General features: G+C 51.5%; 1 protein-coding gene across 1 annotated transcript in view; it reads right to left on the reverse strand.

Moving 5' to 3' along the window:
* Nucleotides 1–591: 591 nt before the first annotated feature.
* The window catches only part of IGF2BP1 (insulin like growth factor 2 mRNA binding protein 1), a 39192-nt gene continuing 21563 nt past the window's right edge, over nucleotides 592–18220 (reverse strand). Inside the window, exons 2-14 of the mRNA XM_006774248.2 lie at nucleotides 14193–14241; nucleotides 13610–13661; nucleotides 11405–11468; nucleotides 9900–10181; nucleotides 8915–9049; nucleotides 7695–7817; nucleotides 6838–6973; nucleotides 6141–6263; nucleotides 5632–5751; nucleotides 3941–4015; nucleotides 3137–3268; nucleotides 2433–2546; nucleotides 592–1032 (exon numbers count right to left, since the gene is read on the reverse strand). Coding sequence (XP_006774311.1) covers nucleotides 940–1032; nucleotides 2433–2546; nucleotides 3137–3268; nucleotides 3941–4015; nucleotides 5632–5751; nucleotides 6141–6263; nucleotides 6838–6973; nucleotides 7695–7817; nucleotides 8915–9049; nucleotides 9900–10174 — 1326 coding nt within the window. The 5' untranslated portion in view covers nucleotides 10175–10181; nucleotides 11405–11468; nucleotides 13610–13661; nucleotides 14193–14241 and the 3' untranslated portion in view covers nucleotides 592–939. The remainder of the gene's footprint in view (nucleotides 1033–2432; nucleotides 2547–3136; nucleotides 3269–3940; nucleotides 4016–5631; nucleotides 5752–6140; nucleotides 6264–6837; nucleotides 6974–7694; nucleotides 7818–8914; nucleotides 9050–9899; nucleotides 10182–11404; nucleotides 11469–13609; nucleotides 13662–14192; nucleotides 14242–18220) is intronic.

Raw genomic sequence — 18220 nt, forward strand, 5'->3', positions numbered from 1 at the left:
CTTCCCAGTGCTCACATCCAATCATTAAAATAGACTTTAAAAAAATATAAAATCTGCCTGAGAATGATGGGAATCAGGGACGGTACAGTGGTCAGCCCCTATCCCACTGAGCATTCAGTACCACCATGTGCACCTGGACACGATGTGGGGCCCGTATGGTTCGAGGGGTCTTGGTGGGGAAGCCCCAGCAGAGTGGGGGGCTTGTAATTGTGCCAATTTTCCAAGATGGAGATCTGGAACAGATCAGCCGCAAGGGCCTTCCTTTTAAACGTGGATTACTTATTTTAATCGCCTGTCTTCCCAGGTCTCCTCCAGTCTTTACTCCTTGCTGTTCCTGTTGGTTGGCTTAGGGAGGGACGGGAATCAAACCTCCAATGCTGAGTCAGTAACATAAGCTAAGCGATGCGCTCCCTGGTCCCTTTTCTGGTAGTGGTCATGCTAAAACAATTAGTGTGAATGTAGGAAGAGGCTAGGTCAGGGCATGAGAAGGGAGGTATTTTAACCAATAAACCAAGCAGGAGAAGGCTGGAAGGATTTTAGGATCAAGAAGCAAACCATCCCTGGAGGCTGATTAAAACACCCCTCTGCATGTTTTAAAAACCTGAAGGAAATTTTATTTCTCTTCCCACTGGGATCTGGCCCACCCTCTCGGTGGGACCTGAAGAACTGACTTAAACAATCCACGTTTAAAAGCACCCTGAGCTAGAATTTCCATGGTGACACCCTGAGGGGTGGGCAGTGTTGGGCCAATTGGTTGGGTGTTTGGGGCAGAGAGATCAGGGTTCCTCACCGGAACGTCTTTCTCAAACAAGTGGGCAAACCTGATCTACATCCCAGCCCAAGCGTCCCTGATTCCCACTCATTCTCAGGCCTGCTGGGGAGAACGCGCTCGCGATTTCAGCCCGTCGTCCTCGGGTTGATGTGCTGGGGCGGGGCGGGTCACTTCCTCCGCGCCTGCGCCTGGTTACTCTGTCCCTTTTGGTGCAGCTGTTTAACCTGGGCCAGGATGTCTCGGATCTTCCTCTGAGCCATCTGCAGAAAGAGCAGGCGAGAGGGAGGGTGAGGCCCCCAAAGGCAAGGAAGGAGACAGCCCCACACAGGGACTCTGACCCAGACCACAGGACACACGGGACTTGAGAAAGATGGGGAAGATTGTTTAGAGTGCCCTCAGTCTGCCTCTGAATGGACCCTGAGCACCTACTGGACAATACAGCAAGGAGAGGGGTGGGCGAGGGGGTACACTCATTCCGAATTTAAAACTTAACAAAGCTATCACATTACTGAACCCAAACAGAGTTGCCTGAGTATGTTTTGGTCAAAGGGTCATCAACTAGGAGACTTTGTCAAAATCACAACTCCACTAAGTATCCCCGGAAAAGGGGATGAAACGCCTGGAGATGGCTTAACAAAACAAAACAAAACAAAAATCAGTGAAATAACCACTGTGAAAATGGGCAAAATACCAAAGGGCCCGTATTTTTTACTCTTTATGTCTTAAAGGTTTCTTCCCTAAGAACAGTTTTACAAGGAACATCCACTGCAGAATGCGATTCACTTGACAGAAGTGTCCCAGAGAATGTCTCCTTTCCATGAGCAAGACTGACTGGGCGATAAAATATCCATTTCTTTTCTCATCCAGTGCAAAAAATGGTTAGGGAAGGACCAATGTTAAATAACAGGAAAGATCACCCTAAATTATAAAAAGCCTGTGGTCGTCACGCCGTCACAGACGATCACCAGAGGGCTGTGCGCAGCAGGCGCACGTGGGTGAGCGGGGCTGCGTGTACAAACGAGGCACGTGCGGGTGGGCGGGACTTGACCAAGAGGTGCAGAGGGGGAGTCCCACATGGCGCCGGCCCTGCAGGGAGGGACTCCGGGACTATGGGGGGGGGGTGTCCGGCGTGGTGCCTGCAGGCACACTGGTGGGCGGGGCTACGGGCACCCGCGAGGCACACACAGGTGGGTGGGGACTTGACTCTGGGCCTTGCAGCACCGGCAGGACTTGACACTGCGGCCCCGTGGGTGATAAATTTATATTTTCATATACGCTTTATTAACTTTCTTTCATCTCTGACACTTCTATTATAGAGAAAGGGCAAATAGCAATATTAAAATATTTCCTCTAATTAATTCCCTTTTAATGTGCACAAATTTCGTGCACCAGGCCACTAGTTAATATATAATGTACAAATTATGAAGTCACATATTTATATGAAACACATGAAATTGTCAGTGCTTTCCCTAGGGCATCACAGAGGGAATAAAGCATGCACACCTCACACTCATGCACCTGGAAGAGAACAGGCCAGCCCAGAGGCAGGCAGGGTCCTGGGACTGGTCAAGTCATACTGGCCAACCTCTGGAGTCTTGCTTCTCTGAGCCCTGGGCTCCTGCCACTCCACCTGTCTGTGATGAGGAAATGCCATACATACCTGGCTGGCATAGAAATGCCCGATGATCTTAACGATGACCTGGTCGTTCTCATCAGGGGTCTGATCTCTTGGCACCACCACTTCAGCTGCTGTCAAATTCTGCAACTCGTTCACCTGGGGGTAAGTGGGCAGAGAAGAGCTCAAGCTGCCACCAAGAAACCATGGCTGACGGATGGACTTGAAGAGCATTACGCTAACCAAAACAAGCCAGTCAGAGGAAGGTAAGTATCACATGAGCTCACTCATTTGTGGAATAGAATGGACAACATAAACTGATGAACAAAAATGGATCAAGAGACATAGAGACATCAACAGACCATCAAACCTCAGAGGGAAGGGAGGGGAGGATTTGGGGGGACTGGAGGGTGGGGTAAGAGATCAACCAAAGAACTTGTATGCATGTAAGCATAACCAATGGACACAGACAACAGGGGGGGTGAAGGCAGGGGCGGGCTGGGAGAGGACAATGGGGGGACAGGGGGACATCTGCAATACTTTTAACAATGAAAAACAGAGGGAGGGGCAACAAGCTGGCGACTAGCAGGTGGAAACGGAGTCAGAAGCTCAGCCTGGGGAGCAGAATCAAGGAAATGGGCAAAGTGGAGTCCCAAGATGGGGCAGGGCAGGGGAGCAGGCGGCCACGGCAGAGCTGCTGGGTTTGGGGACTAAGGCCTAGAATTTTCCAAGTGGCCCTCACAGCTCACCGTTTTGCCACCTTTGCCAATAACCCGGCCGGCCGCCGACGCTGGCACCCGGATATGGGTTTCCAGCTTTACTTCCTCTTTGGGACCAAAGAAATTCTCCTCCTTGAGTTTTCCATAAATTCTTCCCTGAGCCTGAGAAGATGAGGTCATTGTTAATCAACGGACCATATATATATGACAAAACACAAAGTACAGCCCCCAAGCTCCACCCGACCCTCTTCTGGCCCACAAGCCCACCCCACCTACAGGAAGATCAACCACCTAGGCCAGGTGATATGAAAGCACTGACCCATCGGGATCCCTTCCGCTTATCTGTATTGGAGAACCTGGGTAGAGTAACCGAATATATTTTTCCTAGAGGAATGTGTTCAGTTTGGTAAAACCAGACCCATCGGGTCTGGGATGAGGGCATTTATTTGGACAATGCAGTGGCTAGCAATTCAGGTCCAAGTGGCAGCTGATCAAGTCGCTCAGGGGACAGGCTATCAGACACTCCACAGCCTGGAGAGCTGTCCCCGTTCTCCGTCCCTGTCAGGCTAAGTTAACAACCAGCTTTGGCTTCTGACCAGAAGTTCGAGAACCCAGGGATGTAGTAGAGACATAAAATGATAGAAGGGAATCTGGCGTTAAAGGCCTTCCCTTCCGCAGTAACTAAGGCAGAGCACAGGGAAGAAGCCTCAGACTCCTTCTTTCCCGCGTGACCTTCGAGAAGTAGCGAGGGAAGCTCGATGCCAGTCTGATTTGCACCCCCTCCCCAGGTCAGTCCCAGTGTGTCCAGCTTAGGAAAACAATAAAGACCAGAACCTTGAATTGGGCCTCTGGGGGTCCAGTGATGATAACCATACGAACTTTGGAGTCAGGAGTTTCTGGAGGAGCAATCTGCAAAGCAAACAGCTGGTCAAAGAGGCGCCCTCACCCTGGCTGGGTGCTCAGTTGGTTAGAGCACATCCCCATACGCCAAGGTTTGTGGGCTCAATCCCTGGTCAGGGCACATAAAGAAGCAACCAAAAAGCAGTAATATGCAAATGAGGTCAGGACTCCGTAAAGGTCACAACCAGCTCAGGAGGAGGGGCTGGGCGCAGCCCCAAGCCTGAGAGAACAACACAGAGGGGCGCCTGCTCCGAGCCTCTGTGGCCAGACTGAGGCTTAGGCCCGCTTCTAAGCCATCAGTAGGACATCCCCTGAAGACTCCCGGACTGTGAGAGGGGACAGGTTGGGCTGGGGGACCCCCTCTCCCCCGCCACTCCAGTGTATGAATTTCGTGCACCTGGCCTCTAGCCCTATATAATAAAAGCCTAATGTGCTAAGTGTGCAGTCAACCAATCATAGCATAAAATGCTAATGATGCTAAGGCCACTCACCTGCTCGCTATGATGTGCACTGACCACCAGTGGGGGCAGACGCTCCAACCAGTAGGTTAGCTTGCTGCTGGGGTCAGGCTGATAGGCACTGAGCGAGACTGGCCGGACATGCCCTGGAGCCCTCCCTCGGTCTCTCCCCAGTTGGCCAACCTCCCACATCCCTCCCCGGCCCTGATTGTGAACCGGTGGGTTCCCTCAGCCTGGCCCTCTCACAATCCGGGACTCCTCAGGGGATGTCAGAGAGCCGGTTTGGGCCCGATCCCGCAGGCCAGGCTGATGAATTCGTGCACAGGGTCTCTAGTGAATGCACAAATGAGTGGAACAGCAAATCAATGTTTCTCTCTCTAAAAAAACAAGTTTAAAATATTTTTTCAATTAAAAATAGAAAAAGAGGAGCCCTCCATCTCCACTGTGCCAGCCCCCCTACTCCCACTATCCACTTCTGAGAACATTGGAAGGAAAAAAAGACTCCACACCTCAAAGTCACTGCCCCTTGTACCAAACTGTTTTGAAGGCACGGATGGGCTTGCTTCAGTGCCAGCCCCCACCTCTTCCCATCACCCAATCTCCTGGGGAGGTTTCAGTGGAGTCTTTTCGGGGGAGAGGGGAGTAATGATGAGATGACCAAGAGGGAGGGCAGTGACCACACTTCCTCAGAGCACACTTCACCAAAACTTTGAGATCACTGAAACAAATGTGCAATTTAACAACGCCCTTGTTTCCCTGTGCCCGTCTCCCTCTCCACAGGACCCCGCCAGGGGAGGTAAAAGACAGCTAACGTTTACTGAGCACCCACTGCCCCCAGGCACTGACTGAACCAGGCTCCAGCTGCATTGTTTCCTGGTGCTATGACGACTGCTACACTGATGAGGAAACGGAGGCTCTGGTCACGCAGCTGGGAATGGGAATTTGAACCCTCGTCAGTCTGTGGCAGAACCCAGCCTCCTTCTCTAGGCTACAATGCCACCTCCTCCCTGGCCTGAAAACTGGATTTCTGTGAAGACCTCAGCAAGGCCAGAAGCCACAGGGAAAAGGACCCAGCACCAGCCAGGCGGGGCGCCTGGGAGCAAAGGCAAGAGGGTGATGGAGCAGAGCAGTTCCGTCGGGGACCGGGAGGGAGGCAGAGCAGATCACCTTGATGGAGGCGCTGGCGAAACGGGAGAGCTGTTTGATGTGCTGCCCCTTCTTGCCGATGATGGCGCCCACCGCCTGGGCAGGGATGAAGACCTGCACCATCTCCTGCTCCGGAGCCTGCTGCCAAGACAGGGTGTGTCATCACCACAGGCCCAGAGCCACAGCCTAGAAGCCCCTCCACACCCCTGCTGTGCACCCTCAAGGAGAAAGGGGTGCAGGCACCCAGCCAACCTGGGCAACACCCTCTCTGGCTCTCCCTAAGCCCAGCAGGCATCAAGGGAAGAAGCTGGAGGAAGAGGAGGAGGGAAGAAGAGTGCTGTCAGCATCCCTGGCAGCATCTGAGATTACCCTCCACGGAGTCAAGGTTCTGACTGTTGCCAGGGGCTGGGAACAATGGAGGAGAAGCAACCTCAGGTCCTCCTACCTCCCCACAAACCCCCAAGGATCGGGGCTGTTTAAGGGAGGCCGGCGCCGGGCCCAGGGGTTCTGGGAGGAGGCTTTGCACTTACCATAAAGGAGCTGTAGGGAGCAGCTCCCGTGACACTGCTGGGAGGCGGTGGGACCGCACTGGACGAAGCTGGGAAGAGACCCACGGCAGCCAAGTTCAGGCCGGGGATGAGATGAGACTGCAGCTGGGGGGAAAGGCGAGGAGGGGAGGTCAGCTCGGGCTGACTGGGCCCGGTGGTCGCTTGTGTGTGTGGCCCTGGCTGGACTAAGAGGGCGAGTACCCCAAGACAGGGTCGGCCAAAAACAGACGAATGGCATGCTTTTACACAAACACCGCCTGCCCTTTGGGTTCTCACATGTGTACTTGTGGAGTTACGGACTGAGAGCTAGCAACTCCAATCAATTTTATTCCGTCAGGAGCCCGTCCTCTCCAGCTCATTCTACCCTGAGACAGGGGACAGACTCACAGCCCTGTACTGCCACACACCTACGTGAGACGCGGCAGGTACAGGTCTCTGTGTGACTTCCAGGACTCACCTTCCTACACCCTTGCCCCACTCCCTTTGAAAATCAGATGGAAGTGATGGACCCGCTAAAGTCTACATGAACACAAGTTTACATATAATGATAAAAGCCCTATTAGTCAAACTGAAAGGCCTCAAGGCCACACCACACAGCACTTGGCCTGCCCGTCCCATGAGGAAGACCCACTCTGTGTCGCTCAGGCTCGGAGAGGGGCAGCAGGTGCCTGGCACTCACACTCATGGCGGCCACGTCATTCTCATAGGCCTCCCGAACTTTCTTCATGATCTCCTGCTCGGCCCGGCAGCAGTTCTCGATGGCCCCCTTCACGGTGATGGTCCTCTCGGGGTTATAGAGGGTGAGGTCCTGCAGCCTGTGGGGAGAGCAGAGCAGTGTCCCCCTCCACTTGAGGGACAGGCCCGGGCCCAGCTCCATTGCTGCAAGCTGCTTAACCTTTGCCAGACAGCTCTGTCTCTGGCCTTCGCTTTGTAACCAGGGCAGGGGGATGTGCAGGGAGATGAGAACACCCAACCGAAACCCCTCTATCTGTGAGGACTCCAATCACAGGTTGTCATCACGGGGGAAGCAAGAAGGATGCTCCTTTCCCCGGGGGTTCTAAGCCATCCACTTCCTGTGCCTTTCCAGAACAGAGCAGCACTCTGCCCACCACAAGTCACTGATGAGAGGACACACGGTGCTCACAGGAGCGAATCCACCCAGACAGGCAGGCCACCGCATACGCTCTGTCCTCAGAAAAGGACCCAGGTTTGAAACACAAGCCCTGGCTCCCAGCTGCAGCCTCTCCTGAAGATGCAGAGCACTTGAGGTCTGCGGTGGTGGTGGGGACCAGGACTGAGGAGGCGGCACCCTAACAGTCCCCTGTCGTCGTCCCCCCCAGCCCACACCGCGGTGTGATGGGAGAGCCCCAGTCCTTGTCAAAATAAACACTCTTCACCACCTCTGAGTCTTCTTTAATGGGCAGAGACTGCATCCAACTTAAGGGACAAGAAGTATTAAGGTTCAGCCATGAAATAGGGCCGACCCGGGCCCCCCGGCACCCCATTCACACAGAAGGAAATACAAGGGAGCCTCACGAGGAGATGGTGATTTTCGTCTCCGTGTCCTGCTCCACCTTCTTCAGGTCGCGTCCCTCCTTGCCAATGAGACGCCCCACGAAGGTATTATGGGCCAGGATCTTCAGGGGAACCTCATCAGCCCTTCGGGAGACAAGGGAAGAAGTGCGGGTCATGTGGAGACGCAGCCATCATGCCACCCCGATGAGGTTTTTACCCTCAAACCACAGGACAAAACCATGTTAGAAGAGAACTAAACCCAGATTAGTGGCTGCTTAGGATGAAGAAATGGGGTAGTTGGGGTGGACTGCCAAGGGGCACAAAAACTATGCTGATAATGGACATGTTCATTATCTTTTTTTAAAATATATTTTATTGATTTTTTACAGAGAGGAAGGGAGAGAGAGAGTTAGAAACATCGATGAGGGAGAAACATCGATCAGCTGCCTCCTGCACGCCCCCTACTGGAGATGTGCCCGCAACCCAGGTACATGCCGTTGACCGGAATCAAACCTGGGACCTTTCAGTCCGTAGGCCGACGCTCTATCCACTGAGCCAAACCGGTTTCGGCCATTATCTTAATGTGGTGATGGTTTCACAGGTATCTGCATATTAAAAGTCATTCAACTGTACACTTTAAAAATCAATTGAAAATAAAAAGTGAAAATGCCACACTGTAGAAATATCTGCAGTAGCCCTAGCTGGTTTGGCTCAGTGAAAGCATCAGCCTGTGGACTGAAGGGTCCCGGGTTTGATTCCGGTCAAGGGCACATGCCCGGGATGTGGGCTCAATCCTCAGTAGGGGATGTGCAGGCGGCAGCCGATCAATGATTCTCTCTCATCAGATGTTTCTATATCTTTTCCCCTCTCCCTTCCTCTCTGAAATCAACAAAAATATATTTTTTTTAAAAAAAGAGAGAAATATCTGCAGCTATAAAAAATGAATTGGGTCAGTATGTATTGGTGCATGAAAATGAAAAAGCAAAGTACAAAACGGTTTTATCAATATGCAATAAAATGTGCATTATGACCCTCTTTATGAGAAAACACACCTGTGCTTGTGCGCATATATGCTTCCGAGTGCACAACGCTTCCAGAGGGCATACACACAAGGTGTTACTTGTGGGAAAGAAGATTTCAGTGTATAACATCTCCCGTGTCTCTGTGCTCTCGCTAACACGGGTTGGGTTGGGTTCAGGAAGGGGGCGGTCTCCACGTTCGCAGGGAAGCGGAAGCCTTACGTTTTGGTGTCCTTGGCCTCCTTATGCATGATCTCCAAGATCATCTTACAGGCGGAGGAGCAGCCCTCGGGGGTCGAGTGGACACTGATGGCCTTCTCGGCGGCCCCTGCGTTCTCCTTCCTGTGCACGTCGATCCTGAGGACCACAAGGACGGGGCGGCTGGTCAGTCCGCCCTGGGGGAAGCAGGTCTTTTCCGGGCTCCCCCAACCTCAGGCACAGAAGCAGTTAGTTCTACTTGGAACAAAGCCCATCAAAGGCAGAATGGGGGAGGGGGGGGAGGGCCAGGGACACATGGCCGGCCTGTGCCCTGGATCCTGTCTTAATTAGGAGGTGGCGGTTGGAATGATGGCATCTACCATGGGACTGCCAGGTTGGGGATCAGCAGCCCATACTCTCATTTGTGAATTCTGTATTTCCCCCTGAGACAACTGTAAAGGGGAGGCACATTGTCCCAAATAAGAAGAAAATAATGAAGGATGTATTATGAATAAGGACACCAGGTGACCTGTTCTCTCCCAGGCACACTGATCAGCTGTAAAGATCACAGAAGAGTGGTGGTGGCGGAACAGGAGATGGGACGGACTTAGGGCCTATGACCGAGGGCCCACACTTTGGCAGGCTGACCAGTCCTGCTGACACCAACAGTGGTGCTAAAACCACAGAGAATGACCGGCTCACCAAGACCGGGCTGGCTTGCTGAGGCTTCCTATGAGGAATTTTAGATCCCTTTTCACTAACAGCAGGACGAGGTCCAGCCATGGCCACCACAGGATGCACCACATGCCCATTCTGCCTCCCCGCCTGGCCCCGCCTACCCAGGAGGCTGGGATTGGAAGCAGTGGCTCCTGAACGGAAAAGAATGAACGTGTTCCAGCCGATATTTCCTACTGATGTCACTCAGTGTGCTTCCAGGAGGCACCCACTCCCCAGGGACGAACCACCATTTCCTGGCACCCATCTCCATCCCCCAGCACCCCAGACTCACTTGGACTGGGTCTGTTTTGTGATATTTCGGATGGTGGCGCCCTCCTTGCCAATGATGGCGCCCACGTACTGGGTGGGCACCAGGAGCCGCAGGGGGATGTCCACTTGCTGCTGCTTGGCAGGGGCCCCGGCTGCCACAGGCGAGCCTTGCCGAGGCTGACCCCGAGAGCCAAAGCCCCCTCGGCGCCCATTCTCAGGACCCTGTGCTATCTGCTCGTCGGGAATATAGGAGACCTTCAAGGCATGGTTCTCCAGCTGGTGGCCATTCAGCTTCATGATGGCTCTGGGGACAGAGAGAGGATCTACTGGTTACTCCAACGTATGTCAATCACACCAAATGCCCTCCATGGGTAAAGCACTTAAGAAAGGGATAGGACCACCTGCCCACCATTCCCACCTCCACCTTAGGGACCCTTCCAGTCTACATGGCCCAAGACATCAAAGGGAAATGTAAATTAGTTCTTTCCAATTAATGTTGGGATCAGCTTGTCAATTTCAGCCAAAACTACCTATACAAGTCATGTAAGAATCGCATGATAAATGAATAAATACAATAAATAAAGGTGATAATTCACAGGACTTGGTTTTATTCCTATTGAGTCTGGCACCTTCTATGTTTAAGGAAACTGTAAAAAAAGTTAAGAGTTGGAGACAGACTGGTTGCTTATCACCATGGAAGCAGGAGTTGGTGTATCTGGAATGTCTAACCGGCTGAATTACACTGGAGGGAGGGGTCAAGACCCCCATTCCCAAACCTGTCGCCGGTTAGAAATGTAAACAAGGCAACAGCAGGTATGGGAGTGAGCAAGTGCTGCCACGATCTTTAAAGCCAGGCTAAAAACCACAGGCTGGCCACAAGGGGCAGTAGGAGCCTCCAGAAAACTGTGAGCCCAGGAGACGTCTAGAATAATGAGATCTGAGAAAGTGGTGGGATTTTACAGTGTAGCCTAAGTTGGAGGAAACAGAAAGGATGGAGGCAGCATGATGAAGCTGCAAGAGAGTCATCAAGAGCAAAAGGTGGCCAAAGGCCCATGTACTGACAGGGTCCATACAGATAAATGGGTAGATGGGTAATGTGTCAGTACCAGTGAGTGAGCAGTGTTCATTACTCAGCCAAAGGGAGGAGGAGCTGGACCGTATGGGTGTAAGAGGACTGGAAGGACCCTAGCAAGCATACACTGGGCCCATGGCAATAAGATGTCTGCCCGGCCACAGCCTATCATTAACAAATCCTTATTCTTTAAACACAGCAGTTCCTCCTCACTATCGCTAGATGGCGCCACCAACACAGCAAAGCCCTGCTGTTCTCCAGCAACTGAGATCTCTCTCGGAAGCCAACCTTTTCCCCTAGGGTTTTCCCATCTTCCCTGGGAGTTCTTTGGGCCCCTCCCTTTCCATCTATTTGCCATCAATCCTAATGAGTTACTGAATCTTTGAGATTCCTGAACCAACTACCCAGCAACACCCCACAAAGGCCCTCCCAGCCCCACTCTCCGGCCCACTCACTGCCTGGTCTGTTCCCGGTTGGAATAGGTGACATTCACCACGGCCGTCTCACTTTCCGTGTTCACTGGCGGGGGGAGCAAAACAGAGGCCAGGGTTAGGGCAGTGAAATCTGGAGAAGCCACTCGTGAATCCTGTGTGTGGAAAGCTCATCCTTACACGCTGTGAGGGACAGGCGTGGGGCAGAACCTTGGGAGCTTGTGACATACTTGAATGGCAAGGCCAAACGGTTCCTCTTCCGGCCCCTTTTACCAGAACTCCTAGGAAACTTAAATTTACATCCTTGCGTTTCCCTTTCTACATCTTCCTTTGATTTCCCTTCCCAGCCCCCAAGAGAGCTGGGCATACAAAAGGATGGAGTCCACACATCAGCAGCAGGTCAGACGCCCACACAAGAGCCTGCGAGATACATTTACCCTTGGAAAGTTAAACTAGTTAAAAATCAACACACACTGAGGTTAGCAATTTACAGAAGTAAACATCCCAAGAAACGGCTTTAAGGGTATGGCTGAAGGTTTTGGGGAACACCCAAATCCATTTCAGAGGCTGAAGTACCCTCAAGGCTCCATCAGTCAAATGCATGTGTACTGGGAGCGAGCTACTGGGTAGACAGGAGTGGCTGCTGTGGCCCAGGGAGTGGGAATGAGCATGTCTCCATCTCTTCCAGAGGAAAGGACTTCCCGGCTACTCCAACGTCACTGACCGTGGAGATGCACATATTCAGGGCATCACCAACGCAGGACACCAGTCGTGAATCCTCCCAAACTCTTCATAAGCAGCCTTTGACTTCCATTTGATTACCGTACACATCCTTTCCCACAGGGAGGAGAATGGATCGGACATTAGAATCTCAGGCAGTCTGGGCACATAGCTCTCCTTTTAAATTAATAAAATTAACCTTCTGTCATGTGCATCATTGTCCTGTGATTTGGGGTCCCCTGGGCCTGCTCAACCCCAGGGTGGAGGACATGGACAAAACTCAAGCCTCGCTCTAGCTCGTTTGGCTCAGTGGATAGAGCGTCGGCCTGCGGACTGAAGGGTCCCAGGTTCGATTCCAGTCAAGGGCATGTGCCCAGGTTGTGGGCTGGGTGTGCAGGAGGCAGCCAATCAATGATTCTCTCTCATCATTGATGTTTCTATCTCTCTCTCTCCCTCTCCTTTCCTCTCTGAAATCAATACAAATAAAAATATTTAAAAAAACACACAAGAAAACCCAAAACACTCAAGCCTCTGTCCCACAAGCTGAGGAAAGGCACGTGGCCACCAAACCTCCAGTGTTCTCCCACCTGGGTGGTGAGGAGGATTCTGCAAGAATAATCTTCTAGCTGGCCAGTGTGTCTCAGTGATTGAGCATCGACCCAGAAATCATGAGATCATAGTTTGATTCCTGGTCAGGGCACATGCCTGGGTTTCAGGCTCGATCCCCAGTAGAGGGCAGGCAGGAGGTAGCAGATCGATGTTTCTCTTACATTGATGTTTCCCTCTCTCTCCCCCTTCCTTTTTCTCTAAAAATCAATAAACATTATTTTTAAAGAAAAAAAAAGTAATAAATCCTCTGCTTATTTTTTCACTGACCAAAAAACATGTCGCTAACAATCAGGGATTCTAACAAAAAAAGAGACAACCAGTTGATTATTCCAGCTAAAAAGGGGGAATCGAAATGCTTTTCAAGTAAAAGAGTTGCAGACTTATCCATGATAAACACTCAATTTCCATTCTTAAACTATTTCTAAAGTCTTTTTTTAAAATAGGTTTTTATTGATTTTTAGAGAAAGAGGAAGAGAGAAGGAGAGATAGAAACATCAATGAAAGAGAAACATCGACTGGCTGCTTCCTGCAAGCCCCATACATGGGGACCGAGCCCACCCTGACCAAGAATCGAACCAGTGACCTTTTCCCGTATGGGACGATGTTCAATCCACTAAGCCACACCGGCTAGGGCTATTTCTAAAATCTTAGTTCTACCTCGGTTGACCCCTAGCGGCCTGGGACCCTATGTCAAGAATGAGTGATTTTGTTCAAGTCTCATTGAACAGAGGAGGGACCTGTCGCAAGATAAGAGCTACATGTCCAGATCCTCAGTCCAGTGTCTCTACCACACTCTGTCCTCTATGGGCATGTCAAACAGATCTGCCCATGGAAAATGAGGAGAGCAGATCCCCCAAAGTCCCCCAACACCCACCACCCACCACCTCTGCCCACTCTTACCTTGTTCACAGTTCTCTACTGTTCCATACTGAGCAAGCAGGCTGTCCAGGACCTAGGAGCACGAGAAGGAAGGAAAGCTACTCTGAGCATCCCAGGAACTAGCCCAAGGCCAGCCACTAGACACCCCGCATCCCAAAGCACTGGGGCACAGGCTGAGCCTTGGGTGGGATTGAACATCATTACCTGTTCAGTTTGCCCTTTCTGGGGCACTAACGCTGGTGGTGACCTGTCGGGGTTTCTTTGCAGACATGTACTTAAGCTCAAAGAGGGATTGGGGGCCTTTTTAGAAGTAGACCTGGGCCACCTGGGGCCCGAAATCAACTTCTGCCATCACTAAGTTTGGGGCTCAGGGAACACCCTTCCCACCTCCTTCACTATAGGGACGAACGTTCCAAGGACTAACATTGGTCGTCTTAGGTTAAGGACGAGACCCAGCCAACTTCCACCCAGCATCCCTGGCCTAGCACCAACCACACCACCAGTGGACCAGACCTCCCCAGTCATCTAAGCCATACTCAGGCTGACCCAGGCTTCATTCCAGTCTCCACTACCCATACCCCTGAGAGTTCCCCCAGTCACTTACTTCCCATCGCAGCTGGGGTGGGATATTTCGGATCTGAATTTTCCGACTCCTGAAATTAGAGGGAACGGGATTAGTGACCGTTTGGAATGCTTCAGGGGACTGTGACTTGGCTGTTTGCAATCCCTGTGCCAGGCTATCTCCCCACCTTCTCCTCCACACCAGCGTCTTAGAGTCTAAGAATGATAAACTTTGGGAACAGAGATTTGGTGTGGCGATAACAATTGTTATCACTGTTACCAGATAGGAAGATCAAAATCAGATGCCCCTAAGCATTACTAGGGTAACGTCATTCCCTAAAAATCACATCTGCTTCGTCTCTCTACTCAGGTTTCTCACTGGAGAAACTTTTATTCAGTAACCATCTATAACGCGCACCCCTCCCATGTTTCAGAAATATAAAGCCACATAAGACATTACTCATTAATCCATTAACTATTTACACAAAATAGGCAAAGTGCCTGGCCTCAAGGTGCTCAGTTTATTAGGGAAGACATATATGCAAACAAACAATATCAGGGTCATAGTGCAGAAGTGCTTCGTGCAGGTATAAATTTAAACCTGGCCTCCACTTCCTAGCACTGATCTTTAAAAGATTTAAAAAAAAAAGATTATTTAATTCCTTTCAGGCTTTGTTTCCTCCTTTGTAAAACAGGGATAAGACCTATTCAAGGGGTGGTATACAAGGTAATGTTAGACAATGTTATAAAGAGCTTAGCAAAGGGCTTAGAGTAAGTGCGAAAAGTATAATACTAGATGCATTTGCGAATACTAAAGTGGGAGTGATCAACACACATAACCCAGCATTCTGACCACCACCTCCCCTCCTCTCCCCAGTTAACCACACTTTCTCCTTCCCATCTTTCAAACACCCCTTAAAACTGTAATTCCCCCCCCCCCCCAAGGCTTTCAGGTTCAAGGTTGACTCCCAGGGAAATTGGTTACCACCCAAATCGATGCCCTAATCCTCAGGCTTAAACATTTTAATTGACTTGTCTGCATTGGTCAATTGTCATTACAGTCGTGGCCTATCCATCCTTGATCACAAAATCTTAGTTCAGGGACACAGTCCAATAAAATTCTAGTGGTATGAGGAAAAACTGGACTAGGAAGCAAGAAAGTCCAGTTCTAGCCCTTAAACTGCCTCAGGCTGGGTGTCAGGCCTCAGTATCCCTAAGCAATGGGATCAGGTCAGTTTCTGACAGTTTCTGACAAGCCAGGAGAAAGGAGTGTTGAAACCCATGGCACCAAGGGAGGGAAGGGATGCTAAACTCTAACTACAGATGTTTCCAACGTGGCTCTGTCCTGGGCCAGCTCACTCACTTCCCCCCTGGGGGACCGCGAGTGTCTTCAGCTGTAAAATGGAACCGAAAGGGTCTCCAAGACCCTTCTAGCTCTGCGCTGAGCGTGGAACGTCACGGATGACGTATGTTAAGGACACCTCTCCCGGGGATGAAGTAACTGAGGAGGAAATGAGGGTGAGTGTGAAGAGAATCTGTGTCCATGGTTGTCTACTTTGGTTGGCTCATGAATCTGATCTGAGGTCAGACGACAGCAGAACAAAAGAATAAACATCAGATACAAGTCCGGTTCCAGGTCCACAGATCCACCCTCTTGTGATAACTCGCTGGCCAAGAGGGAGAGACTCGTTTGGTGGCCAAATGGACAGAGAAAATCCAGGACCCCTTACAGTGCGTCACGGATGACGTATGTTAAGGACACCTCTCCCGGGGATGAAGTAACTGAGGAGGAAATGAGGGTGAGTGTGAAGAGAATCTGTGTCCATGGTTGTCTACTTTGGTTGGCTCATGAATCTGATCTGAGGTCAGACGACAGCAGAACAAAAGAATAAACATCAGATACAAGTCCGGTTCCAGGTCCACAGATCCACCCTCTTGTGATAACTCGCTGGCCAAGAGGGAGAGACTCGTTTGGTGGCCAAATGGACAGAGAAAATCCAGGACCCCTTACAGTGGAAGTCAAACTGTTGGAGAATCGAGGAAGGAATTATGGCACCAGTGGAAGACTGAGATCAGAGATCTAGCTCACAGCCATGTCCCCAAGCCCCCTCCCCCCCCTCAAGGGACCTCTCTGGAAGAAGGCAGGGGGGTGGCGGCTGTCTGCCTAAAGCAACCCCAGTGCAGTAGTTCAGTCTGAATAGCTTTCAAATGGCCTTAGTATTATCTCAGGTCAAAGGTCAAAATACCCTCCTCCTACTTCAAACTCCTAGTTTTAGGGGCTTTCTTTTCAGGGTGGGGAAGGGTTGGAGAGGGGTTGGGGTGGTGAAATCAAATATCTGCTTGGGATGTTAATCCATATCCTGAAAGCAATGGCAGTCTGGAATGTGTGGAATGTTCCAGGAGAAGGGGGGGAGGGGGCAGGGCCATCCAACCAATGAAGGAAAAGACATCTTGTAGCCCGCCCTCCTTCACCCCTCAGGGCACACACCCAGCCCTGGGAGCCCTGGGAGCCCACGCCAAGCCCCTTCAGGCCTCCAAAAGGCCTTTCAGTAAAGTCCCCAACCCTGACAAAAACAAGAGAGGACACGAGGAACCTTTGTCTTTAAGCCCTTGGCCTGTCTCTCTAAAGTTCGGTGCTACCTAGTTTCTTTCCGGCCCAAAGCACTTGGGGCAACGCAGACAAATGGACTCTCTTTCCTCGGGCCCCTGGGTAACTCATTCCACTTACAAACATTTACAGCTGCAGCCGGGCAAGGGCAGTGCTGAGGGTGGGGGGGATCCAGGTGGAAGCTAAGAGAGCCCTGACTGCTGGGTACCTTAGTTTCCTCCTGCGGAAGATGGATAGACAGGGCTTTGAGGACTGAAAGCGGGTGCCTACCATGCCACGGTGCTCAGTCTGTCCCGGGCCCCGGGAGCCTGCAGGTGCCCAGGTAAGCACGGGAAGAGGCAGGAAGGCAGGGCTGACCATGCGCAGCTCAGAGTGACAGTAAAGCAGTTCAGCCTTCTGCACTGGCGGGGAAGTAACACAGCCTAGAGTCCCACGTCCCCGTGACAACTAAAGGGACCCGCTCCAGCACCTAGTGGACCCACTGGAGCTGAGCAGCGCCTTTGCTCTGCAGGTAATAGACAGGCACGATACAGAGCCCAGCCTGAACCCCAACATCTGCTGCTCAGGAAAGGCAAGAGAACTCCTAGCGACGGGAAACCACACCACCCACCCCCCCGAGCTGATAAACCTGTTGAGTGAAAGAAAGAAGCCACTAGCCCCAGGCAGAGCAAGTGAGATGCACTGGAGTAATTATTTCCCTGGTGCCAACACCCCGTATGTATGTATGTATGTGTTGATGTATGTATGTATGTATGTATGTATGTATCTTCAGCTGACCTCTGCCTGCCCTGACCTGTGGGGCAGTTACTGGGCCCTGGGGCTGCTCCCCAGATACAGAGCAACCCTAGGGACCCACCTCTCTAAAGCGAGAGACAGGCAGGGGGCACGAGGACCACAGGAACCAAGGGACCATTCTTCTCAAGCCCCGGGCAGATTCCAGGAGAGATCAGAGGAGAGAGCACCCAGGCCCAGCACAGGAGCTGGTAAGCGATGCAGGAAGTGCGGGGCTGGGCACCCAGAAGTACAGCTGGCAGTTCTCCCTGGGCAGGAAGCCCTGTCATTTTCACCTTTTCAGAAAAGTGTCACTGACAGACTGAATGGGAAAATGGGTCAACTTGGAAGAGCCTAGTATTTCACACCAGACTCAGATTCAGTGCCTCCTATAAACCCCTCATTCCGGGCTGCGTTTTACAGGGGGTCCTGAGATTGGGGGGCTGAGTGTCTTTGCCAAGTCACACAGCTGCCTAGAGCCACAGCCAGGATTCGAACCCAAAGCTTATCTCTTTCCAGGCTCGTTGCACTGTCCACTCCGCTGCCTTTTTTTTTTTTTAAATATATTTTATTTATTTTTTACAGAGAGGAAGGGAGAGGGATAGAGCGTTAGAAACATCGATGCGAGAGAAACATCAATCAGCTGCCTCCTGCACACTCCCCACTGGGGATGTGCCCGCACACAAAGTACA

The sequence above is a fragment of the Myotis davidii genome, unplaced genomic scaffold (assembly GCF_000327345.1).
Source record: "Myotis davidii unplaced genomic scaffold, ASM32734v1 scaffold327, whole genome shotgun sequence".
Classification (NCBI taxonomy): Eukaryota; Metazoa; Chordata; class Mammalia; order Chiroptera; family Vespertilionidae; genus Myotis; species Myotis davidii.